This window comes from Phaethon aethereus, assembly GCF_964289735.1.
Source record: "Phaethon aethereus genome assembly, chromosome: 4".
NCBI lineage: Eukaryota > Metazoa > Chordata > Aves > Phaethontiformes > Phaethontidae > Phaethon > Phaethon aethereus.
Genome location: NC_138578.1, coordinates 76,818,000 through 76,838,371, shown reverse-complemented (window position 1 = coordinate 76,838,371; position 20,372 = coordinate 76,818,000). Strand labels below are relative to the sequence as shown.

The 20,372-nt window shown below is 44.6% G+C and overlaps 1 protein-coding gene across 1 annotated transcript; it reads right to left on the bottom strand.

Annotated features, from left to right (window-relative positions):
* Positions 1 to 640: 640 nt before the first annotated feature.
* Positions 641 to 14,563, bottom strand: TMEM129 (transmembrane protein 129, E3 ubiquitin ligase; the record flags this gene model as incomplete). The annotated part of the gene is made up of 4 exons (XM_081999139.1): positions 641 to 889; positions 10,728 to 10,887; positions 13,274 to 13,748; positions 14,359 to 14,563. The coding sequence occupies 4 exons, from the start codon at positions 14,561 to 14,563 to the stop codon at positions 641 to 643; spliced, it is 1,089 nt and encodes a 362-aa protein (XP_081855265.1).
* Positions 14,564 to 20,372: the final 5,809 nt, after the last annotated feature.

The window sequence follows — 20,372 nt, the reverse complement described above, 5'->3', positions numbered from 1 at the left end:
GTTTGAAATAAATACATACATCAAAAAATAAGATAGAGGCAGATTAATGGAATAAAAGGTCCCTATGGGAGTTGTACATCTTCAGGGATTAGATTCGTTAGCCTACAGAAACTGAATCCCTTTATAAGTGGAGGGGACCAGCAGAAGGAACACAATTGGTATACTTGTTCGGTGAACACTTGCAAAGATTAATAAGAACTTTACAAATGGATTAAAGAAGAACAAAAGTATCAGTGAAGTCTAACCAAAGTAATTTTCTCAGTTAACCCTTTACTAAAAAATCAAATCCCAGTTAAATTAAAAAATTTCAAGGATTTAAGCTATGTTAGAACTTGAAGAGAATAGTACTGCAAATATAGAGGGATACCCTTATTCCATCCAAGATATAGGAAAGCAAAATATGAGTTTAAAAAAAAATAATTCCAGAAACTGACATCTGGTGAATAAAAACCAACAATACAGGTAAAAGTGGAGAGGAACTGGAAAGATGTACATCTGTTTTCAACACCATAAAAGAAAGCTTTGGAGTTTGCACCCCTGTAGAACATGAAGTCTCAGAAACAAATCTAACAGGCCTTTTAACCAAACCCACTATGAAATATATTCAAATTTTAAAAGTTAAAACATACTCAAGTATTATTCATCGTATTATGCAAACATCTAAAATGCAAAATTTGGCTCGGCAAGTGGGACAAGGCACTTGGCTTGACAGCCAGGTCTCTGGGTGCTGCTGATCCTGTCGGCTGGCAAACCATTTGCCCATGCAGGTGAGGCACCACATGGGACGACAGTAGCATTGCTGGCATTCCCCTTCATTTAGCTCCTGGCAGTTCTTGATGAGCTTGATGTTAGCGATAGTCTGCATACACCCTATACATGGCTCCAGCTCCTAAAGGAGGAGAAAAACGTCAAAATTATGAACTGCACAGAATGGTTTCTGTTACTGTTTTTCAAAGCCTTTTAGGAAATCATCTGTGCACAAGCATAGCAGGAACCTGTGTTGGGCAAAGACTCAAGGCAACAACTGCCCCACCAGAAGATACCAAATGGTTTCAATCTCCAGAGCAGTGTTTTATTAGAACACCCTCTAATGAACAAAGTATGTCTTTAAACAGAAAGCCCAGAACTGCTGGATGAGACTGATTAAAAAAAAATGACTGAAACATTCTTCCTCTCTCTAAGAGCTCTACCTGTTTCCAGAGCACAGCACCCACAGCAAGGTAAGCAAGCAGCCATCTTTCTCATTCAGACATACTAGTTTTCAAAAAAATAATATAAAGTAAGGAAAATAAACAAAGCAAACAGTTCTTGCCACTTATTACAGCAAACGGCTGTTTCTATCTTCCATCTCTTCATAAGGAAGAGACATAAATAACAGAGGAAATCGGGGCTCTACTGAACTCAGTGGGCACTCATTTTGAAGCACCAGAAATGTACTTAATTTTTCTTGGATAATATTGGAATAATTGATATTTTCCCACAGTTAATTATGCTACATGAACTTGCAGTTACATACAGGGATACCATCTTGCTATGAAGTGTTTTACAATTAATAATCAAAAATTAGCATTTCCCATACAGGTTCCAGCCAAAGCTCTCCAAGAACTTGACAAGTTCAAAAGACAACACACTGAACAGGCATGGAAACCTGTTCATACTGCTATTGGTGTAACAAAAAGCAGCTCTGCTTTGTGGTCTCTAGCTCCCACCTCCAGTGTCTCTTCCCTTGTCAGCTCAAGTGTCTGTTCAACCACACTGGCAGCTTGGCTGTGGAGCAAATCCAGATGAAAACTAGTCATCTTTCTTTGCCGCTTTTCACCTCGATGATTTACCCCAACCAGGTTCACCGCAGACAAAATCTTGTGCCAACATGGGGACAAGGAGAGTGCAGGAAGCAGGAGTCCTTCTTTCAGAAGTTGTATCAGCTTTAACTTGTGAAATTAGAGCTTATCTTAGTTTTTAGGCAGGAAAAACTCTAGCATAGAAAGGTTAATTAACTTTTTCAACTTAGTTACCTCTGTACATTGAACAGTGCTTTAGCCACACTTTCAATTGCTGCACAAGTATAACAATGACCAGGTCTCCACAAATATTACTGAAGGAAGGACTCTGTGGCGTTATTTATAATTAGTACAAGCCCCAGTTAAGAATCATTAATTTACTTCATCAGAAGATCCAGCAAAACCTGACTGCCTAGAAAAGCAAGCTGTAATAGAGCAAACTGCCTGAAGAACAGTAACAACAGCTGTGATTCTAGCTCTCCATAAACTTTCTGGAAATGTAACCCCATTGTTTCAAATGTTTTCAAGTAAAATTTTTATGGAAAGGATTATAAGGAACTTTCTTCTACTATGCTATTTCTCATGTCTCAGAAATATAATGTTAACAATACAGTTCATCTCCTCATAGAAAGAACAGAAGCAGCAGACAGAACTACTTCTATTACATGTTTACTGAAATGGAAGGTGAGCCGTTGTGACAGATGCACCCACCCTGACTGAGCGAACAGCACTTTGGTTCAGGCATCACCGACAAGGAGGCCTGACAGGAGTCAGCCCTGCTGTGCAGACCTTGAGAAATTGTGCGTGGCCACATCTTCTCAGGAACTAAGGAATTCAGGGCATGTCTTATCAGGAGCTAATGGTGCCAGCCTGAACTGGAACTAGACAAAACTAAAGCTGCTACAGCTGCACACCCTCACTGAAAGGGAGTTTGACTCCGAGTCAATCACTTTACGCTATAAGTATCTGCAGCTCCCCAAGCCCATTGAGCTCTCCTGCATGGCAGCAGGCTGCACGGCTGTGATCTCCCCTTGGGTAGGATGCCTCTCGAGGTTGAGACATCCCTTACCCAGCATCTGTTATTTACAGCGAGGTAAGGGACATTTTGTATTAGATCTAAAGCATATTGTATACAATTATATGAAGATATATATATGGTGATGATATAAATGTTATTCATATGAATGAAAGCTAGCTTAATTATTAGAACTGCAGTAAGTAGTAGTGTGTTTGACCGCCGTTTAATTGCCATTTAATTACTGTTTGATTACTGTTTAATATTTGTTTACTAATTATTGTTTATTAATAATTTAATTATTGTTTAATCATTGTTTAGCAAAACCGTTTGGTTAACCCCATGACTTCTTTTAATAATTCACCTGCAACAAAAATTGGCATAGTCAGCAGTACGGCGGGTTCAATCACTGACTGCTTATGGAGGCCCAGAGTTAGCCTTTCACTGAAATTTTCAGAAGGCTGGGCATGGGAAAACTGGGATAATTGGAATAAGATAGAGTTAAACCTCACAAGAGGGAAAAAGAAAGACGGTAAAGAAAAGGGAATAATATGCAAAATGTTTGGAACATGTTTGGAAGCAGCCTGTCAGTATAAGGAATGCAAGGAAAGGGAAATGCAAATGTTACAAGATGCAGTTGAACAAAGGAAGTGACAAGAAATGCTGTTATCTCTGCAAATAGACCAACTGCTGAAAAAACTGGGGAAGGAAAAAGACAAACGAAGGAAGGTAGAGTATAAACTAGAACTCATGATTACTCAGGCCCCCAGCTCCCCAGATCCTGTAAAACTCTGTAAACTAATCATATCCCCAGAAGACTGGCATGGAGATACTTGGGAGGACCTCGATCAAGAACTTAGCAAGGAGAGTGAATTAGATAAGTCAGAATTTAAGGTAGACCCTGATATTAAAACTGAGGTATCTGCTGGATCCCAAGGGGGCAATCAGCGAAACACCACAAGGACCATTTCATAGGACCCCCTTCAGCTGGCCTATCTACAAGAAAAATACGGGCAGATGCCTAGCAAGAATGAGACTGAGAATCTGTGGCATGTCTTCTTAATGGGAGGAGACCGTATCGTGTTAGATCAAGGCGAAGTGGATGGCTTTTGGGGACCTGGAGTGTTCCTGAACAAGGGACAAAACCCTAACACTGAGCCACATTATCTTGCGACGAGTGGTGTATTGGGCAGGGGGCATAGACCCTTGGGATAGAGGGGAGCCTGCTGCTATACCAGTAAGATCATTAAGTGAACTTTCTACTGCCGTTACAAAAGCAGCATGCTTTTGGGCTACGAACGACAGGAGTGCAAGTGGTAAGTACCTTATAGCTGCCCCTGTAGACCCTCAGGCTATGAAACCACTGATAAGAGGAGCCTCTGCTACCTTAAAACCATACCTCATTGCAAAAAGGGATGAAATAAGACAAAACATAAAGCATAACACTCAGAGAGGTCAGGAGGACCAACTGCTCCTCTGATCCATCCCGACCTGGGCAGAACTGTTGCATGGCATTGTCAGTCATGGTCAAGAGACGAGGTGGGATGAACCGACACCAACTGGGCAATCCCGAGCTGAAGCAGACAGCAAATGGATCTGGCAAGTAAAACAGACTCCCCTGAACCCCCAACACCTTCCCCAACCTCATAATCTCCGGGGTGATATATTGGACCCCTGAAAAAGGCATCATGAACTATGGAGAAAAGACCTAGCGCTAGGCATACCTCCGGTAGCCATACAGGGACAACCAAAGAGGACTTAGTCTGATCAAGGCTTTCAAAAAACAAGGGCTGTCAGGAAATCCTGAACAAACCAAACAGCCATCTGCCCCCAACGACCCTGAAAATAACCCTTTTAGACCTCTTTGGGAAGAACTGCAAACCTTGAAGCCCAAAAAAGAGTAAGTCCCAGATGGCAACTTGGGCTGCCTGTCTGGAAGACTGAAACTCATCAATGGGGTAACACAGACAGCCCTCACACCTATGTCCCAATCAGCCCCCAAAGACAGCTAGTACATTTTTTAATTGACACAGGAGCTCAAATGTCAATAATCTCAAGTTTGGATGCCCAAAGAACTTATGTCAAGCCTGGTCAACAGTGGGTTAAAATAACAGGATTTACAAACAAAAGTAAAACATACCCCATAGCTAAAGAAAATTTCTTATTGTGAGGGCACAAAAGGATATCAAGGCACCAATTAGCAGTAGTTTCAGGGAAAGAAAATGTGTTAGGCTTTGATGTATTACTAGGATGAGTTTGGCGGACAGTAACGTTTGGTCTTTTGGCTGCCCGGAGCATCCTTGGTTAGCTTGAGCGAAAATTAGCGGCTACCAGTGGGCATCAGTGAACTGGCGTAGTTCACTTACTGTAAGCTGCAGTCACGCTGCCTGACTCAAGAATACCTAACTTCCCTCAGTATCCCAGCTCTGCCGCTGCCCGGATGGGTATTGTGGAGGTCGTAGGTGACCTGGAAAAATAGACACTTTATCTCCCGAACGCACTCCCCATGTAATTCCCAGTGTGGCCAGTTAAAAAAACAGACGGGAGGTGGCGCCTAATGCCCAGACTATAGAAACTTAAATGCAAACACTGCCCTTCTCAGGGCCACCATCCTGAACATTGCTACATTACCTGCCACCCTCCAGGCTGCTGCTCACCCCTGGATGGTGGTACTAGATGTAAAAGATATGTTTTTTGTGGTGCCGTTGCAGGAGGAGGATAAAAGAAAATTTGCTTTTACCTAGCATAGGAGAGAATTTACTTGTACTTCCTCAGGGCTGTAAGCATTCACCCACTATAGCTTGGTGGAGCTAAACATCATATTAGCACTAGGTGGATATATCCTAGCTATTTATGAAACATATATAATTTATACATGTTACTTTTCCAGGTTAAGTAAAGGTGGTCTGTTCACCTAGGTAAGGCTGGTAATTGGTGCCTGTGGGAAAGATGATGAACCATGATACTGAGTCTCTTTTCATCCCTACATACTATCAGGTCTCTCCCACCTCTCTTCTTCACTTCTAAGGCAGGAACAGGACACCAATATAAAAAAGAAAAAAAGAATCAGTTTCTTTACAGTCAATTAAGATTTTACAATAGCTCTTGCTTGGTTCACGAATGTATGTATAATGTCCACAGATGTAAATAAAGACTGATTAAAAAGACAATGGGCAACCTTCTCTTGACAGAAACTTGCGAGTCCTAATTCTGCTAGTGCTTCATACTTCCCTGATAGTACTTCCCTTGTGCGCCTATAGGAATCATAGAATAGTCTGGGTTGGAAGGGACCTTCAAAGGTCTAGTCCAACCCCCCTGCAGTGAGCAGGGACATCTTCAACTAGATCAGGTTGCTCAGCGCCCTGTCCAACCGGACCTGGAATGTTTCCAGGGATGGGGCATCTACCACCTCTCTGGGCAACCTCTTCTAGTGTTTCACCACACCCATTGTGAAAAATTTCTTCCTTACGTCTAGTCTAACTCTACCCTCTTTTAGCTTAAAACCATTACCCCTTGTTTTGTTGCAACAGGCCCTGTTAAAAAGTCTGTCCCCATCTTTCTTCTAATCCCCCTTAAAGTACTGGAAGGCTGCAATAGGGTCTCCCCAGAGCCTTCTCTTCTCCAGGCTGAACAACCCCAACTCTCCCAGCCTGTCCTCACAACAGAGGTGTTCCATCCTTCTGATCATTGTTGTGGCCTCCTCTGGACGCGCTCCAACAGGTCCATGTCTCTCCTGTGCTGAGGGCCCCAGAGCTGGACACAGCACTGCAGGTGGGGTCTCACCAGAGTGGAGCAGAGGGACAGAATCCCCTCCCTCGCCCTGCTGGCCTCGCTGCTTTGGATGCAGCCCAGGATACAGTTGGCCTTCTGGGCTGCGAGTGCATATTGCCGGCTCATGTCCAGCTTTCCATCCACCAGTCCTGCTACGTCCTTCTCGGCAGGGCTGCTCTCAATCCCTTCATCCCTCAGCCTGTGCTGATACCAGGGGTTGCCCTGACTCAGGTGCAGGACCCTGCACTTGGCCTTGTTGAACCTCATGAGGTTCACACGGGCCCATTCCTCGAGCTTGTCCAGGTCCCTCTGGATGGCATCCCGTCCCTCAGGCGTGTCAACCACACCACTCAGCTTGGTGTCTCCTGCAAATTTGCTGAGGGTGCACTCGATCCCACTGTCTACATCATTGATGAAGGTATTAAAGAGAGTACTGGTCCCAGTACAGACCCCTGAGGGACACACTCGTCACTGATATCCATCCAGACACTGGGCCACTGACGACTACTCTTGTACTCCAGGAAATCCAATGAATTTTGTATTACTGGCATTTGTCACTTCCTGGACTTGCTCCTTAAGGTGTTGGCATTTTCTAACTTTCTCAGCCACTGCACCAGTAAGTGATGACGGTTTACTCCCATATCTAACAATTAAGTCCACCACAAAAGCCTGACCTCCCTTGATAAATATCAGGTCAGGTTTATAGAATTCATTTTGATGATCTTTTAAAAGTGGCTCCTGCAATATTACCTATTCTTTCTTTTTAGCTTCCTCTGCCAACAGTTAACATAGTTGGTTGTTTCTTTATTCTAGCATCTTGAACCGCAGGGCAATATCCAATATTATGTGAGCAAGACTGACTCTTTGCTTGACAATGCCGACAGTTCTTAATTTAAGTGTCCTGCCTACCCCTTGCCAGATACTCTCTTGTGGGGCAGGTCTTAGCTCTCAGTTGAAAGGCAGTGATGAGCTTTCTGTGAGGAATTCCCCTGTAATATTCAATCCAGTTATTACTGATATTATCCTTTTCAAAGTTGGCAATCCCATGGCCCTGGGACAGCAACTTGGTCCATTTCAAAAATTCCTGCTTTTGCCAGTCACAGGATCTTGGAAAGATGACCATGGACACCTGCCATTCCAAGACTGGTTCCTCACCACTCACAACTTCTGAGATCACCATTACTGCTCTGGGGTCGAAAATAGATGGAATTTTCTCTTCATGCCCACCTGCTGCAATCCATAGTTTTTCAAACTTTTTCTGTGTACCTTCTTGGTACAGATCTTACAGTGTTGTCCGATGACTGAGCGATTTAGTGCAGCCTACAGGCCTGCACACTAGGAATCAGTCCAGAAAGTCTGGCAATACCCAGCCCTCCATCTCGCGTGCTGGAATACAGGATGGCATCACAGGTACATGCAGGTAGATGTAACCAATACTTGATGGCTGCTCCAATTGCCAAATCAAGGGTCTGTAGGTACGTGGCTTTCACATTGGCTTGGTCTGCTAAGTAAACCAATCGTGGGATAGTATATCCCTTCAAGATATCTATTTTCTGAAACGGCTTCAACGGAGCCTGCTCAATCTCCTGTAACCATTTGTTCAGTTTTCCTAGTAGTTCCAACTTAGATATTCCAATCCATGCGTCTATACGTAGTCCCAGGTATTCTTCCGAACTACCTGGATCAATCATATTGAGGGATGTGCCATTTATCATCCATGCTGGACAGCCATTGATCATGTTAGAGTCCTTTGTAGGCTGGCTGCAAAAGCCATGGAACTTCTCCCCTTGTGTTTTGAGGCCTGTTGGATCACAAAAGACCTCTAAAATTTCAATATTTTTCTGCATTCCATCCCAGGATTCAATTAATAGGACCAAGTTGTCTGCAAAGGCAGGCAGGTGTATATATCCTGGCTACTAACTAAAAGGGGTAACCAGTCCAGGGTGACCCTGCTGAGACTTGTGCTATTTTCTCTTTCCAGGAAAAATATGTGCAATGATACTGGAATGCTTCCCTTGGAGACTGGATTGATCATCAGAGGAATATTCATCCTTCCCACAGGAGCAATCATCGCCAACATGGACCAGATCCGGTTTACACCTCGACAAGCCCAGCACACAGGGTGGAGGCCCTCACTTCTTTTATTTGTGCTAATCAATACAGTAACTGCAGTATATTCTGCATCATACATGCTTGAAATGAAGAAGTACAGGAATATTGGAAGAACCAACTACAAACCTAACCATGACAATCACTGGTAATCACAGAATTGTAAAAGCAAATAAGAGTGACTTTATTTCTGTTACACCAGGTGACAGAATCTCTATTGAGTGTAACGTGACAAATTGTTCAAAGGCAAACACCTACACAATTGTCAGGAAGATAAACTAAACCCAACTAAAAAGCAGAGTAGGCTGTCCCTCATGCCCCAATTGCATAATTAGTTTCCTCTTTAGTGATACAACTATACAAGTAGTGTGCTTTGTGGACAGATAAAAGGGGAGACAGCAAAAATGGACTATCCTTAAAGGTTATGCTAACATCTACGCTATACCAACAACTATCCCTACTACCTATCAGCCTACTCCTTATTCTATTACTCTCACAACTGACCAAGCTATGTATCCACAAATTTCTGCAACTGAACCCTATGCTACTAAATGTACAGGACAGCAACATGTTGTATTTAACCTGTCACCAGTCCCTGAAAAGGCTAGAACTGTCCATGTGTACTACTCTGTGTAAGAACACTTTGCGAAGACTTAATTGCTGATAGAAATTTTACCCATAATGTGTCCAATCAATCAAATGTATTTGTTTGTAACTTTGTAAATGTTACTGAATGTGACTTTAATTACAGAGCCCCAGTGACCTCATATTCACTGTTAAAGGAAAACATCACGCTGTATCAAGACCTTTCACCTTCAGAATGAACTTGATGCTGTTTCACAAGCTGCTGAAACATAAAGACTTACAGGCCTTATTACAAGCAGTACAACAACAGATCAAAAACACATTAATAATTGTACATCACGATGGAGAATAAACACACCTATACTTGCAAGAGTGAAGAAGGATGGGGAACACCACTGGTGGGAAACCCGATTAGGATGGTCTCCAATGCCAACGGGTGTATTGAACGCCATGTTACACCCTGTAGTTATAATGTTTGCCCTTCTAGAAGTTTGTATTGCTATTATTGTCTTTTCATATATTCGAGTCTGGTTTTTGGCCCAATCAGTGTAACTCATTGTAAAACCTACAGAATATCTTGCTATTGATTGTGTGGAACTATCTTACAATTAACCTTAATTAACTTTGTATTTATGGCTTAATCCTCTAGTAGACAACATGATGCTATTACCGCCTCATATTTATAGCACAGAGGCAAGAAATGACCGTGCCACCACCCTGTGAAGTAAAGTGAATTGACTGTAGTCATGGGGTGGAGTGTGATGGATGCACCCACCCTGACTGAGCGAACAGCACTTTGGTTCAGGCATCACCGACAAGGAGGCCTGACAGGAGTCAGCCCTGCTGTGCAGACCTTGAGAAATTGTGCAAGGCCACATCTTCTCAAGAACTAAGGAATCCAGGGCATGTCTTATCAGGAGCTAATGGTGCCAGCCTGAACTGGAACTAGACAAAACTAAAGCTGCTACAGCTGCACACCCTCACTGAAAGGGAGTCTGACTCCGAGTCAATCACTTTTCGCTATAAATATCTGCAGCCCCCTGACCCATTGAGCTCTCCTGCATGGCAGCAGGCTGCACAGCTGTGATCTCCCCTTGGGTAGGATGCCTCTCGAGGTTGAGACATCCCTTACCCAGCATCTGTTATTTACAGCGAGGTAAGGGACATTTTATATTAGATCTAAAGCATATTGTATACAAACTAGCTTAATTATTAGAACTGCAGCTAAGTAGTAGTGTGTTTGACTGTCATTTAATTACCATTTAATTACTGTTTGATTATTGTTTAATAATCATCATTTAATCAGTGTTTAATAAAACCTTTTGTTTAACCTCACAATGGTGACTTCTCTTAATAAGTCACCTGTGACAGCCCTAAGTAAACAGTTATCAATTACACAGTAATGACAGGATCACCTATATTGAAAAGTATAATTATTACAGTCTCACATGAATAGAATGTCTCACCTGAGTGCTTGGAACAGAATATGACTGGTTAATTTCCACCAGAGATGTAAAGGTTTCTAGAAATAAATCACTAAGGCTTTGATGGATCACAACATTAGCTGCATTGCTGATGGGAGCACGGAGCTTTTCTCGGAGCTCCCCATACTCTGTGGAGTTCAACCTGAAGAAGAAAAGATGGAACAAAACGTTACCGTGATTACCCATTCAAAAATCTTGACAGTACATTGCAAAGGTTAACATCGGAGATGTGAATCCACAGAAAAGCTATTTAGGCTGGTACATACTAGACAAAATAAATACATGGTGAGTATTTTGTTTTCTTTTTCTGTTTAGTTGTTATTGTTTTTGACACAACTTAGACAACAGAGCACGCTGTCCTCCGTATCTGTGTCAGATCGCCGACAGGATATACCAGAGATTAGCTAAAACATTATACAAAAATAAAGGAAGGCTTTTGAAGTAACCAGTGTGAACAAAAGCAATACAGGTACATAAATCATGCATTAACTGTAAAGTACTGCATACACGATTTCTGTCCACCTTTTTAATGCCTATTTACTTAGGCCATATCTAAATTTAGTTGATAAAACTCCTGAGGACAGAAATTACAGTTATATCACGTGGCATATATCACATGGTGATATAGTACATATAAGTATCAGAAGAATGTCAATCAATATCAGCTTCTGTGATTTTATGATACAATTTTACATAAAACCTGAAATAGCACAAAGGTTACAAACAGCTGCTGAATGTGACTTACACTTTGATTTAAGGCTGTAACAAGCTGTGTTTCACACTAGCTTGCTTCTGCTAAAGTAAGTCCCTCTAAGTGAGGCCCACAGACCTCAAGTGGCACATAAGACCTCGTGCAGATCGTGCAGTGACACACTACTGTTGTTACCCCTTTTTAACATAACAGTTCTGAACTGCAGATTCAGAACTCCCCAGCTCAATGTTTCCAGTCATTAAACAGCTTTTATGGAAAAGCCCTGGGAACATCGCCCTGAAATTCCTCATTCTTCCTACCACTCGCTGTGTTCCCAGAGCCCAGTACAATGAAACACTCGCTTAGCGTGGCGAGCAATGGTGGTCTCCATTGTTTTAACTACTATAAGATAATGTTGCTTGCTAACAGATGCTATCTGTGCCAATAACAGAGACCTTTCTATCCAGAGGAAAAATTCACATTGAACATGCAGGGAAATGTGGCCTGCTTGCACAAAAGTGTTTTTCTTCCAGAAACATCCCACTGTATCTGATTCTGGATGTATACAATGATCCTATATCCTCAATAGGGGAATTCTGTCCTATAGCACTTTTCTTACATCCTGTATGACTGCATTCTAGCAGAGATTTGCTATTTCTGACACATCTTACTACAAGAACTTCTAAACACTCTTCTCGGTGCTGTTCTGTTTAGCCACAAATAAAATTTTGGGGGTTGGATTTTTTTCCCCTAAAAGGAATTGCCAAAGAAGTCATGATTTTCTCAGCTGGGGATGTAGTTTTATCACTCTGGCACTGAAATGCTTACAGAAGAAAATCATTAGTTGTTTAATACTTATTTGGTCACCATACTCACAGGTCTATAAAAGTCTCCTCTCTTCTTAGGATTGTCACGCTTACCTTAACTAACCTCTCATTCTCAGCTCTGTTCACCTGGCTATCTAACACAATCACCTCTGTGCTTTCCTCATGCTTGCCAGGACCCCTCTGCTCACCTACAAGTCTGGTGATCTGCCTACTTTTAATTACCTAGCAAATAAATGCTGCTGACATACAAATTTACAGCAAACAGACACCCAAATGCCTTTTCAAATATATAGTTTTAGGAGCATTAGCATGGCTTTGTGTACTCCTTTTAATGACACAACAACAAAGGCTTTAGCATCATTCTACTCAGTGTTACAGGTTTCTGCAGAACTTGCACTTTTGCCTAGCTACACAGAGAGACTGCTGAAAAAAATAGCACGGGCCCTTGGGAAAAAAGCCCTAACAGGTCACAGCACATTTGCTAGGATTTACTGCTACGAGAACACATAAATCAGAAGTGGACCAAAATTACTTCCTTGCTTTAAGGGCAGTTGGCTTGCAGTAGCTTAGTGAGAACTCTTCTGAGCAGCAACAAAATTATGAACCTTGAGCAGAAGGAGAAAAAAGGTAATGGGTGAACAACAGCTAGTTTTAAACAAACAATTGTTTTTCCTCTCCAAAATTTGGAAGACCAAAGATTCTCCCTTTCATTCCTGTTTTCTGTCTTTCACCTAAGTTTTCCCAGTTATTTCTTTCTGCATCCAGCACAATCCTCTTCATAAGGATGGATCAAACAGGGCAGTCCCTCTGTTTAACCACTGTGCATTCAATACTGTAGGTGTACGAATCTTTCTAAACAACCTTTCTTCACTGCACTGCGTGACATCTCTGAACACCAGGCAGGGAGCAAAAAAGAGATGAGACCCAAGGAGTCTTCAGATCTGCCACAAAAGCGGTCCATTAGCACCATCAAATAGCATATATATAACACAACAGGGTAGTTATTTTACCGGATATCAAATGCCTTCACGTAGGGATTAATACTGGCAACACGGATGGTGAGGAACTGCACAGGCATATTTGAGTCTGGGGTGAGTTCATGCTGTCTGGAGTCTGTGACCGTCAAATGAATGTCCTGCTGCTGGGCAACGTGTAAACAGTAGGTGGTCACTTTAATCACCCACGTGTCCGTAACAATCACTCTTGCTCCTGGCGCTCCGGTAGCAAATTTGTCGATTCTCCTAAATTCTGTATTGATGGAAGAAGCTACTGCCCTCCATCCCGAATGCGGGAGAGCATGAACAGCGAGTGTTCGGGCTAACGGATGATTATTCCAACCTTTCCGTGACCAGTAATATGCTAGGGCACTGGTGACTGCTGGAAAGAGCACAGCGAAGAAGAAGAAAGTTTTCCACCCTTTTGAAGCCAGGTAGAAAAAACAAAGATGTTTTTCAGGTGCCGCAAAGCACATACCAAGGTAATAACCTGCAAGGAAAAAGGCTTATTTTCAGAAAGCAATTAAGTACACGCATAAACACATACTCCTGAATCATATCTAACCAGCGAGCTCATCTCTAGGAAAGCTATTGTACTTCTGCATGACAACTCAAATTCAAGCCTCTTGTCCTAAGCAATCTGAGGTAAATTCTCACCTGTCACTGATTCTTACCAGAATTACACAGCTCAATGAAGCTGATTTGAATTTGTTTGTTGACTAAAATGACCCGTAAGATACCACTTTTACCAGAATTATACACCTAAAGGAAGCTGTTTTGGATTTGCTGGTTGAATAAAATTACCTGTAAGACACCACTTAGTTTTAGCAGAATTACATGGCTAAAGACAGCCGACTCGAACTCGCTGGTTAAATAAAATGCTATTCCTTTGGAACTGCACGTACTCCGATGCAGCCAACTAGTTGCAAAGCTCAGGGCGTACATGACAAAGAAGCTCGGGCGATGCCAAAATACTGTATTTCCACGATGTATAGTGTAACCTAAATCACCCGCGAGGCGGAGGGCGGTGGTGACTCGCCCGTGGGGGAGACCCGCACCCCCCCGCCGGGCCCTCCCGCCCGCCGCCGGCCGGGGCTCACCCAGGGGCAGGAGGGAGTGCGCCAGCAGCGTGCCGGTGCTGCGCCGCAGGTGGTACTGCACGAAGGCCGCGTCCTCGCTGCCCAGCCAGGCGGCCAGCAGGCTCTGCACCGTCAGCCCCGCCGAGCGCACCTCGTCGGGCGGGAAGACGAAGCAGACGGCGAACACCAGGTAGGCCAGCGTGAACGTCACCGCCGGGCTCTCCATGCTGCGCCCCGTCGGGCCCGGCCCGCTCCCACGGCGGCCCGGCCCGCCGCCGCCCCGCGGCTCCCTGGGAGCGGTAGTTCCCGCCACTGCCGGGCTGGCCGTTCTACGGGGGCGGGGCTGGCGGCGGCCTTGCCGTGCGCGGGGCGGGGAGGCGCGGCCCTGGCGCGGCCCGCCCGAGGCGTGTCCCCGCCGCCGCCGAGCCCGGGGCCCCGCCATCCCAGCCTCCCCGGCGGGGACCCCTGAGGCCGCGGCCCAGCTGGGTGCCGGCCGCCTCACTCGCCCCCGGAGCAGGCCGGGACTCAGACCTGCCGGCAGCCGGCCCCCCCCCGCCCCGTGGCCGCAGGCTTCGTGAACTGCTAAGGTTATGCTTCGCGGGCCTGGCGAGTGAAACTCATTCCAGTTCTAAGCCGAGAAGAGCTCTGCTGGATGGGGGCAGCAGCCTTCTGAAGTAGGCAAACGGCCTGGCTTACTTCAGGGTCTGAAAAAACCTTTATTTTTCCTGGTGTACGGTATGTAATATTTCCTTCAGGGAAGGATCAAGACCCGGATGTAAGGTCTTAAAAGGCCTTCTAAGGGAGATGGATTTTAAGATCACTTTGTACGCTCCCGAACAGAGTAAAGAGAGAGGCCTGACTGGGACCTCCACTTACTATTGAAGTACAAATAATAACTAACAGCCGCAAGAACAGCCATTTTTCTTAGAATGCGACAACCCCCCTGCTTGCACCCTGTCATAACCATAAACTGCCATATTTGTCCCTTTTAGAGAAAGGGGAAATGGCATAATTGGAGAAGCACAGCAGAGAAAGCAGCACGCAGCGTTACATGCTGCTGCTGGTTGGGGACTGGGTCAACAGGAAAAGCCGCCCGTGGAATATGAAATCTGACGCTGGCAGGTGGCTGATGTTACTGTTACTGTTGTTGATGGAGATCGGGAATTCATGGTGGTTTAGTGACTCTTGAATAAGCCAGTCGCGTCAGAAAAATTATGCTTGGATTATGGGCATCTTACTTCATTGTAAAAGACATCATTGTTTGCAAGTTTATTGTGTTAACAATCATTCTGTTGTTGCTGTCTAATGACTCAGCTGTAAGGACTGCTTTAATTTGCGGAATGGACTATGAAGTTCAATAATAAAAATCAGCTTGTGAAGCAGCAAGTTTTCTTTCTGTGTTTTTATTCAAAAGGTTGTTGAAGCAGAGTAACTGAGAGGTTGCAGATGTACTTGGGGCTACAGGGGACTGATGGGTTTATGTTGTCAGGGGGAAGAAAAGCAAAACGCTCTACAGCTATATGGGACGGTTGTGCAAAAGTCCTGAAGATGATGAAAGTTAACATGGATTTATTTATCAACATGGATCTCTGAATGGAACCAAAATTTAAATGTGGACCTTCTTCTCCCAAAAGCTTTCCAGCTTCTGAGCTGATCCTGCATTAATTTCTACATCAGCAAGTTTTATTTCCTTTAAAGAGACCTAATGGTATCAACAGGATTTCATGAACTCACCACAGGACTGAGACTCAGGGGACACTCCAGATTTACCTACATTGACCTCTTTTACAAAGCCTGGCCGGGCGTAGGTCCCAGACCCGATTCCTCCGCGGGAGGCACTACAAGAATAATATCAGAGCCTACATCTCAAATTCTGGCCCAGTTTTGCTTTGCATGGAATTCAGCGTGTGTGTAGCACAGAGCAGTGAGAATGGGCAAGTGCCAGCCTGGCCTTCCCCTGGCCACAAGGCAAGGCGACGGATGCCCAGGAGATACACTGGGGTCCGTAAAAATCCATATGGGCCTTCAGCACTTTGTGCCAGCCCTCTTACTTCATTCCTTCCACTGCAAAAGGGTTGAGGTATTGAGAATTTGCTTTTCTAATATTTCATGCCAAAGGGTGGAATTTTTTACCTCAGGATTTGCTGACACAGGCCTCTGCCCCCAGCGACAATTAAGTCCTGCAGGGCCTGATCTTGGACTAGCAGTAACACCACAGGTACTTCACGTGGCTCTTCCCGAAGCACACCGAACACGCAGTTTTTCCCCCAGAGCCGCTATGCGCATTCCCGAGCCTGGGTCTGAAGCGGGACTTCGCTGACGGCCGTGCACGAGCTGAGGCGTTCAACTGTTGTTCACGTCACTGCGGCGCCATGACGAACCCCTCCGCACTACACTTCCCAGCATGCCTCGCGCGGAGGGGCACTCCCGCGGGACTCCTCGGCCAAGGCTCGCGGCTGTCCCCGCCCCGCCCCCTGCAGGACGCTTTTCTGATTGGCGGACGCCTTCTGAATGCCTCTCCCTCATTCGTGGGCCGGAGCTGCCGTTGAAATTTGAAATCCTGTGGAGGAGGGCGTGTTGTTTGGTGGTGGCTGCAGCGGTGGAGGGGTTTGTGTCTGTCGGGTCTCGAGTATCGCCTCAGCCGAGCGCCTTGCGGGCTCGCAGCCGGGCCCCGTCGCCAGGTAGGGGTCCGTTGAGGGGTGCTGGGGAGGGGGCAGCTCCCGTCATCTACGGAGCTGCGGGCTGCGCCGCTTGAGTTTGGGTGTGGGAGGGCTGGGTGGGCACGGGGACGGGACACGCACAGGCTCGGGGCCCTCTCTGTGAGCTCGGTGGTGTTGTGGGGCTGGCGGACATATACACAGGCGCAGGGGCCCCCTCTGTGAGCTCCGGGGTGGTGTGGGAGGTAGGGCACAGGCTCGGGGATCCCCTCTGTGAGCATGGGGATTGTGTGGGGGTAGGGGAGCTCCTGTCGAGGGGTCTCACGGGCACTTTTGTGAGCTTGGGACTAAGAGACCTGGGGAAAAGTTCTGCGGGTTCGGGGATGAAATAGAGCTAACAGCTTGGGGGCGATGGGGATGGAGCTCAGGGGCTCCCCCATGAATTCGGGGATGAGGTGGGGCTCAGGAGGATCTTGGGAGCATCGCTGTGCGTTTTGAGGGGGCTTTATGGCGCTGAGGGGGGCTCTGGCAGCCTGGGTGGCCGGGGGGTGTTGAGGGCTGCCCGCTGCATTTCGAGGCGGATGATGGTGGGCCCTTGTGGCCTCGGGTGGCTCGGGAGTGTTGAGGGGCACCCCGGTGAATTGGGGGGCCGAGGGAGGGAAAGGTCGGTTGTGGGGTTTTTTTTGTGTGTGTGTGTAGGTTTCTTTTTTTATTTAAAGCGTGGCTAGGTGCATGACGAGCAGGGACAGTGCTTCCCCGGCCTTGCTGCTCCTCCTCGGCCCGGCCCCAGGTCGCCGGCAGCCGCCTCCGAGCGAGCCGCTCAAGGCCGGCTTTTGTTCCCCCGCAACGCGCTGCGAGCCCCGAGTGCCGGCTCCGGGGGTTAAGGAGGCCGGCTGGGCCGGGGCTCCGCGTCTGCTGTCCCCTCGAGCCTGGTTTTGGCTAAAACTGCTGTGAATTCCCCTCCTTCAAGTGGTCTGTTGAGAGTCGGGTGACTTATGTGGTCAGGGGAAGGTCGTGATTATGGAGTCGGTTAACCAGAAGAGTCTTTATTAGCTCTCAACTGAGAGGTTGGCGCAAAAAAAAAAAAAGCAATTGGTTCCATGTCTGTTTTTACGGATATATTCACAGCACGTACTAAGTTACTTTGTGAGCAAGTGCTCTGCATCTTAGCTGCTGGAGGAGTTCAGAAGGATAATTAAGCAGAAAAATTCCATCTTTGCCCTGCATGTTTAGTGGCTTTTTTCAGGCGTTTGAGATGACATTGGTGTTTTGGATATTGTGCTCCAGTGATCATTAAACAACAGGTAGTTGCCATGAAGCCCTCAATTTACAAATGATAGGTACCTGAAGCTTAATTATCTGATGTCATTGAACTTATATTCATTCTCAAATACAGAATGACACCTTGTGCCTGGATATATTCTTCGAAAACTAGAAGCAGTTTTATTTTTGTGAACTTTGGCCATAGTTGGAAAACTTGCTGCCTTTCACAATACTTGCTTGCATGCATTGGACACTGACCACTTTAAACAAAAAGATGTCTTTATTAAAGGCTCCCTTCCCCTTTCACCTTATCGCAGCTATTAGATAATGAACTTGGGAAATAGAATCTAGATCGAATCTTGGTTGCAAATAATTTAAATAAATGGTGAATTACTTTTAATGATTTAATCCTAGAAAGCAGTTTGATTTTTTGAATTTAGTATCTAAGATGCTGGGCGAATGTGGTGTATGTATATGCTGTCCATAATGATCTGTATCTGGTTTAGCAATGGTGCACAGTAGCTCAATGACAAACCTGAAAAAGTCTCTAAATGAACCTCCCCTGCTTATGGAGCTTGTTTTAGAAGGTGTTGCCAACTTTTTCATGTCTTAGGCTTTGTTTCTGAAGTAATTGCATTAAACAACTACAGTTGGGAAAGATTCACTTGATCTGTTGTCTCAATTTGAGTTTGGAATGAAGGAAAGCAATGAAGTTCCTTTCAAGTTTTACAAGTTTTTAATGTAAAAATACTTGTACTTCAGCCCAAGGTATTTTATATATAAATATGATGAAGAATAAAGAAGGAATGAAGAAAAGGCTCATACTGGCATGCTTTGCTTGCCATTGCTTGTGTAGCCATTGTTTGCATTCCATTGCTGATTAAAAGTGCTGGTTTTGGGCTTGCAGACAAAGCAGCTGAGTTCAGTGGAGAGTATGAAGCAAATTTTCCCATAAGGATTAATGTAATAGTAGAGAAATGTGTGCAGAGACTTAAAAACAGAAATTTGAGTACATAAAGGCCATGAGATTGAAAACACAACTTAAAATTTTCAGTGTAAGTCTTCTTGTTACCTCTTTATGGCAATGAAGACAATCATTTGGAGTCTTCATCAGCTGATTTTCTGGATTAATCTTGACTGCATCATGGAGGATGGAAAAACAAGCTAAGGGTTAGTTCTTTGGCCAAATCCAGCATTTGAGATCATTTGGAATGGTTATCCATTGCAGAAAGCCAGCATCTCCTCCACTTGATACTGGTTATTTTGCATAGGTGGTACAAGAGAACACATCACTTTGTTAATGGTTTGACAGATAACTAACTGTGCTTTTCAGGGGTCATCCTTCATTGACAGTGGTTATGCCTAGATCTTGCTTAACATGCCTTATGTGCTCTGGTTCTTTTTTTGTGCTTTTGTTTCTTTCTGTTGTAAAGAAATAGCAGTAGGATGAGTATTGATGTTAAATCTTGAACAGTAAAGGCTCCAATGGAAATAAAAGTTAGACAGAGTTCAAGTACCTATAATGTGCTGGCTTGCCTGGCATACTTGAAATGTGTTTTTTCTGTATTTTGTAAATTATTTTCATCCTTAATCTTGGATGTGTTGCAAGCTTTAGTTTCAACTCCTTCACACTTGAAATACAGTCTGATCTAATCTTACTAGTATGGTCCACTAAAGCTTGTGCATGTCCAGTGTAAGAATGATATTTAAGAAATACCATTTTAATTACAATTTTTTTCACATTTGCATACCGTTAATGTCTATGATGCAAAGGATTCCTAAGTGTCTTACAAAAGCAGCATGTCCTCAGACAGTGCAGGAAAAAGCTAAATAATTTTTTCAGGAGACTGATCCTAAACACACCCTAACTAATGAAATTTGTTTTTGTTGTTTGCTGATGTATGATGTAGTAATGAGACCATGTGAATCAAATAGAGAAATGATTGTCATCAGCCCCTTGCAAAAGCTGTAATTTTGCTTAGCTAGATGCCCTATTACAAGAGACATGACTGTATGTCACTACTGGCTTTAAGGGGTTTGGAATGAAGAAACTTGCAAATGACAGAGCTCCCTTTAAAGGATGGGCAGCTTAATTAGTAAGGTTATAATGTTAAC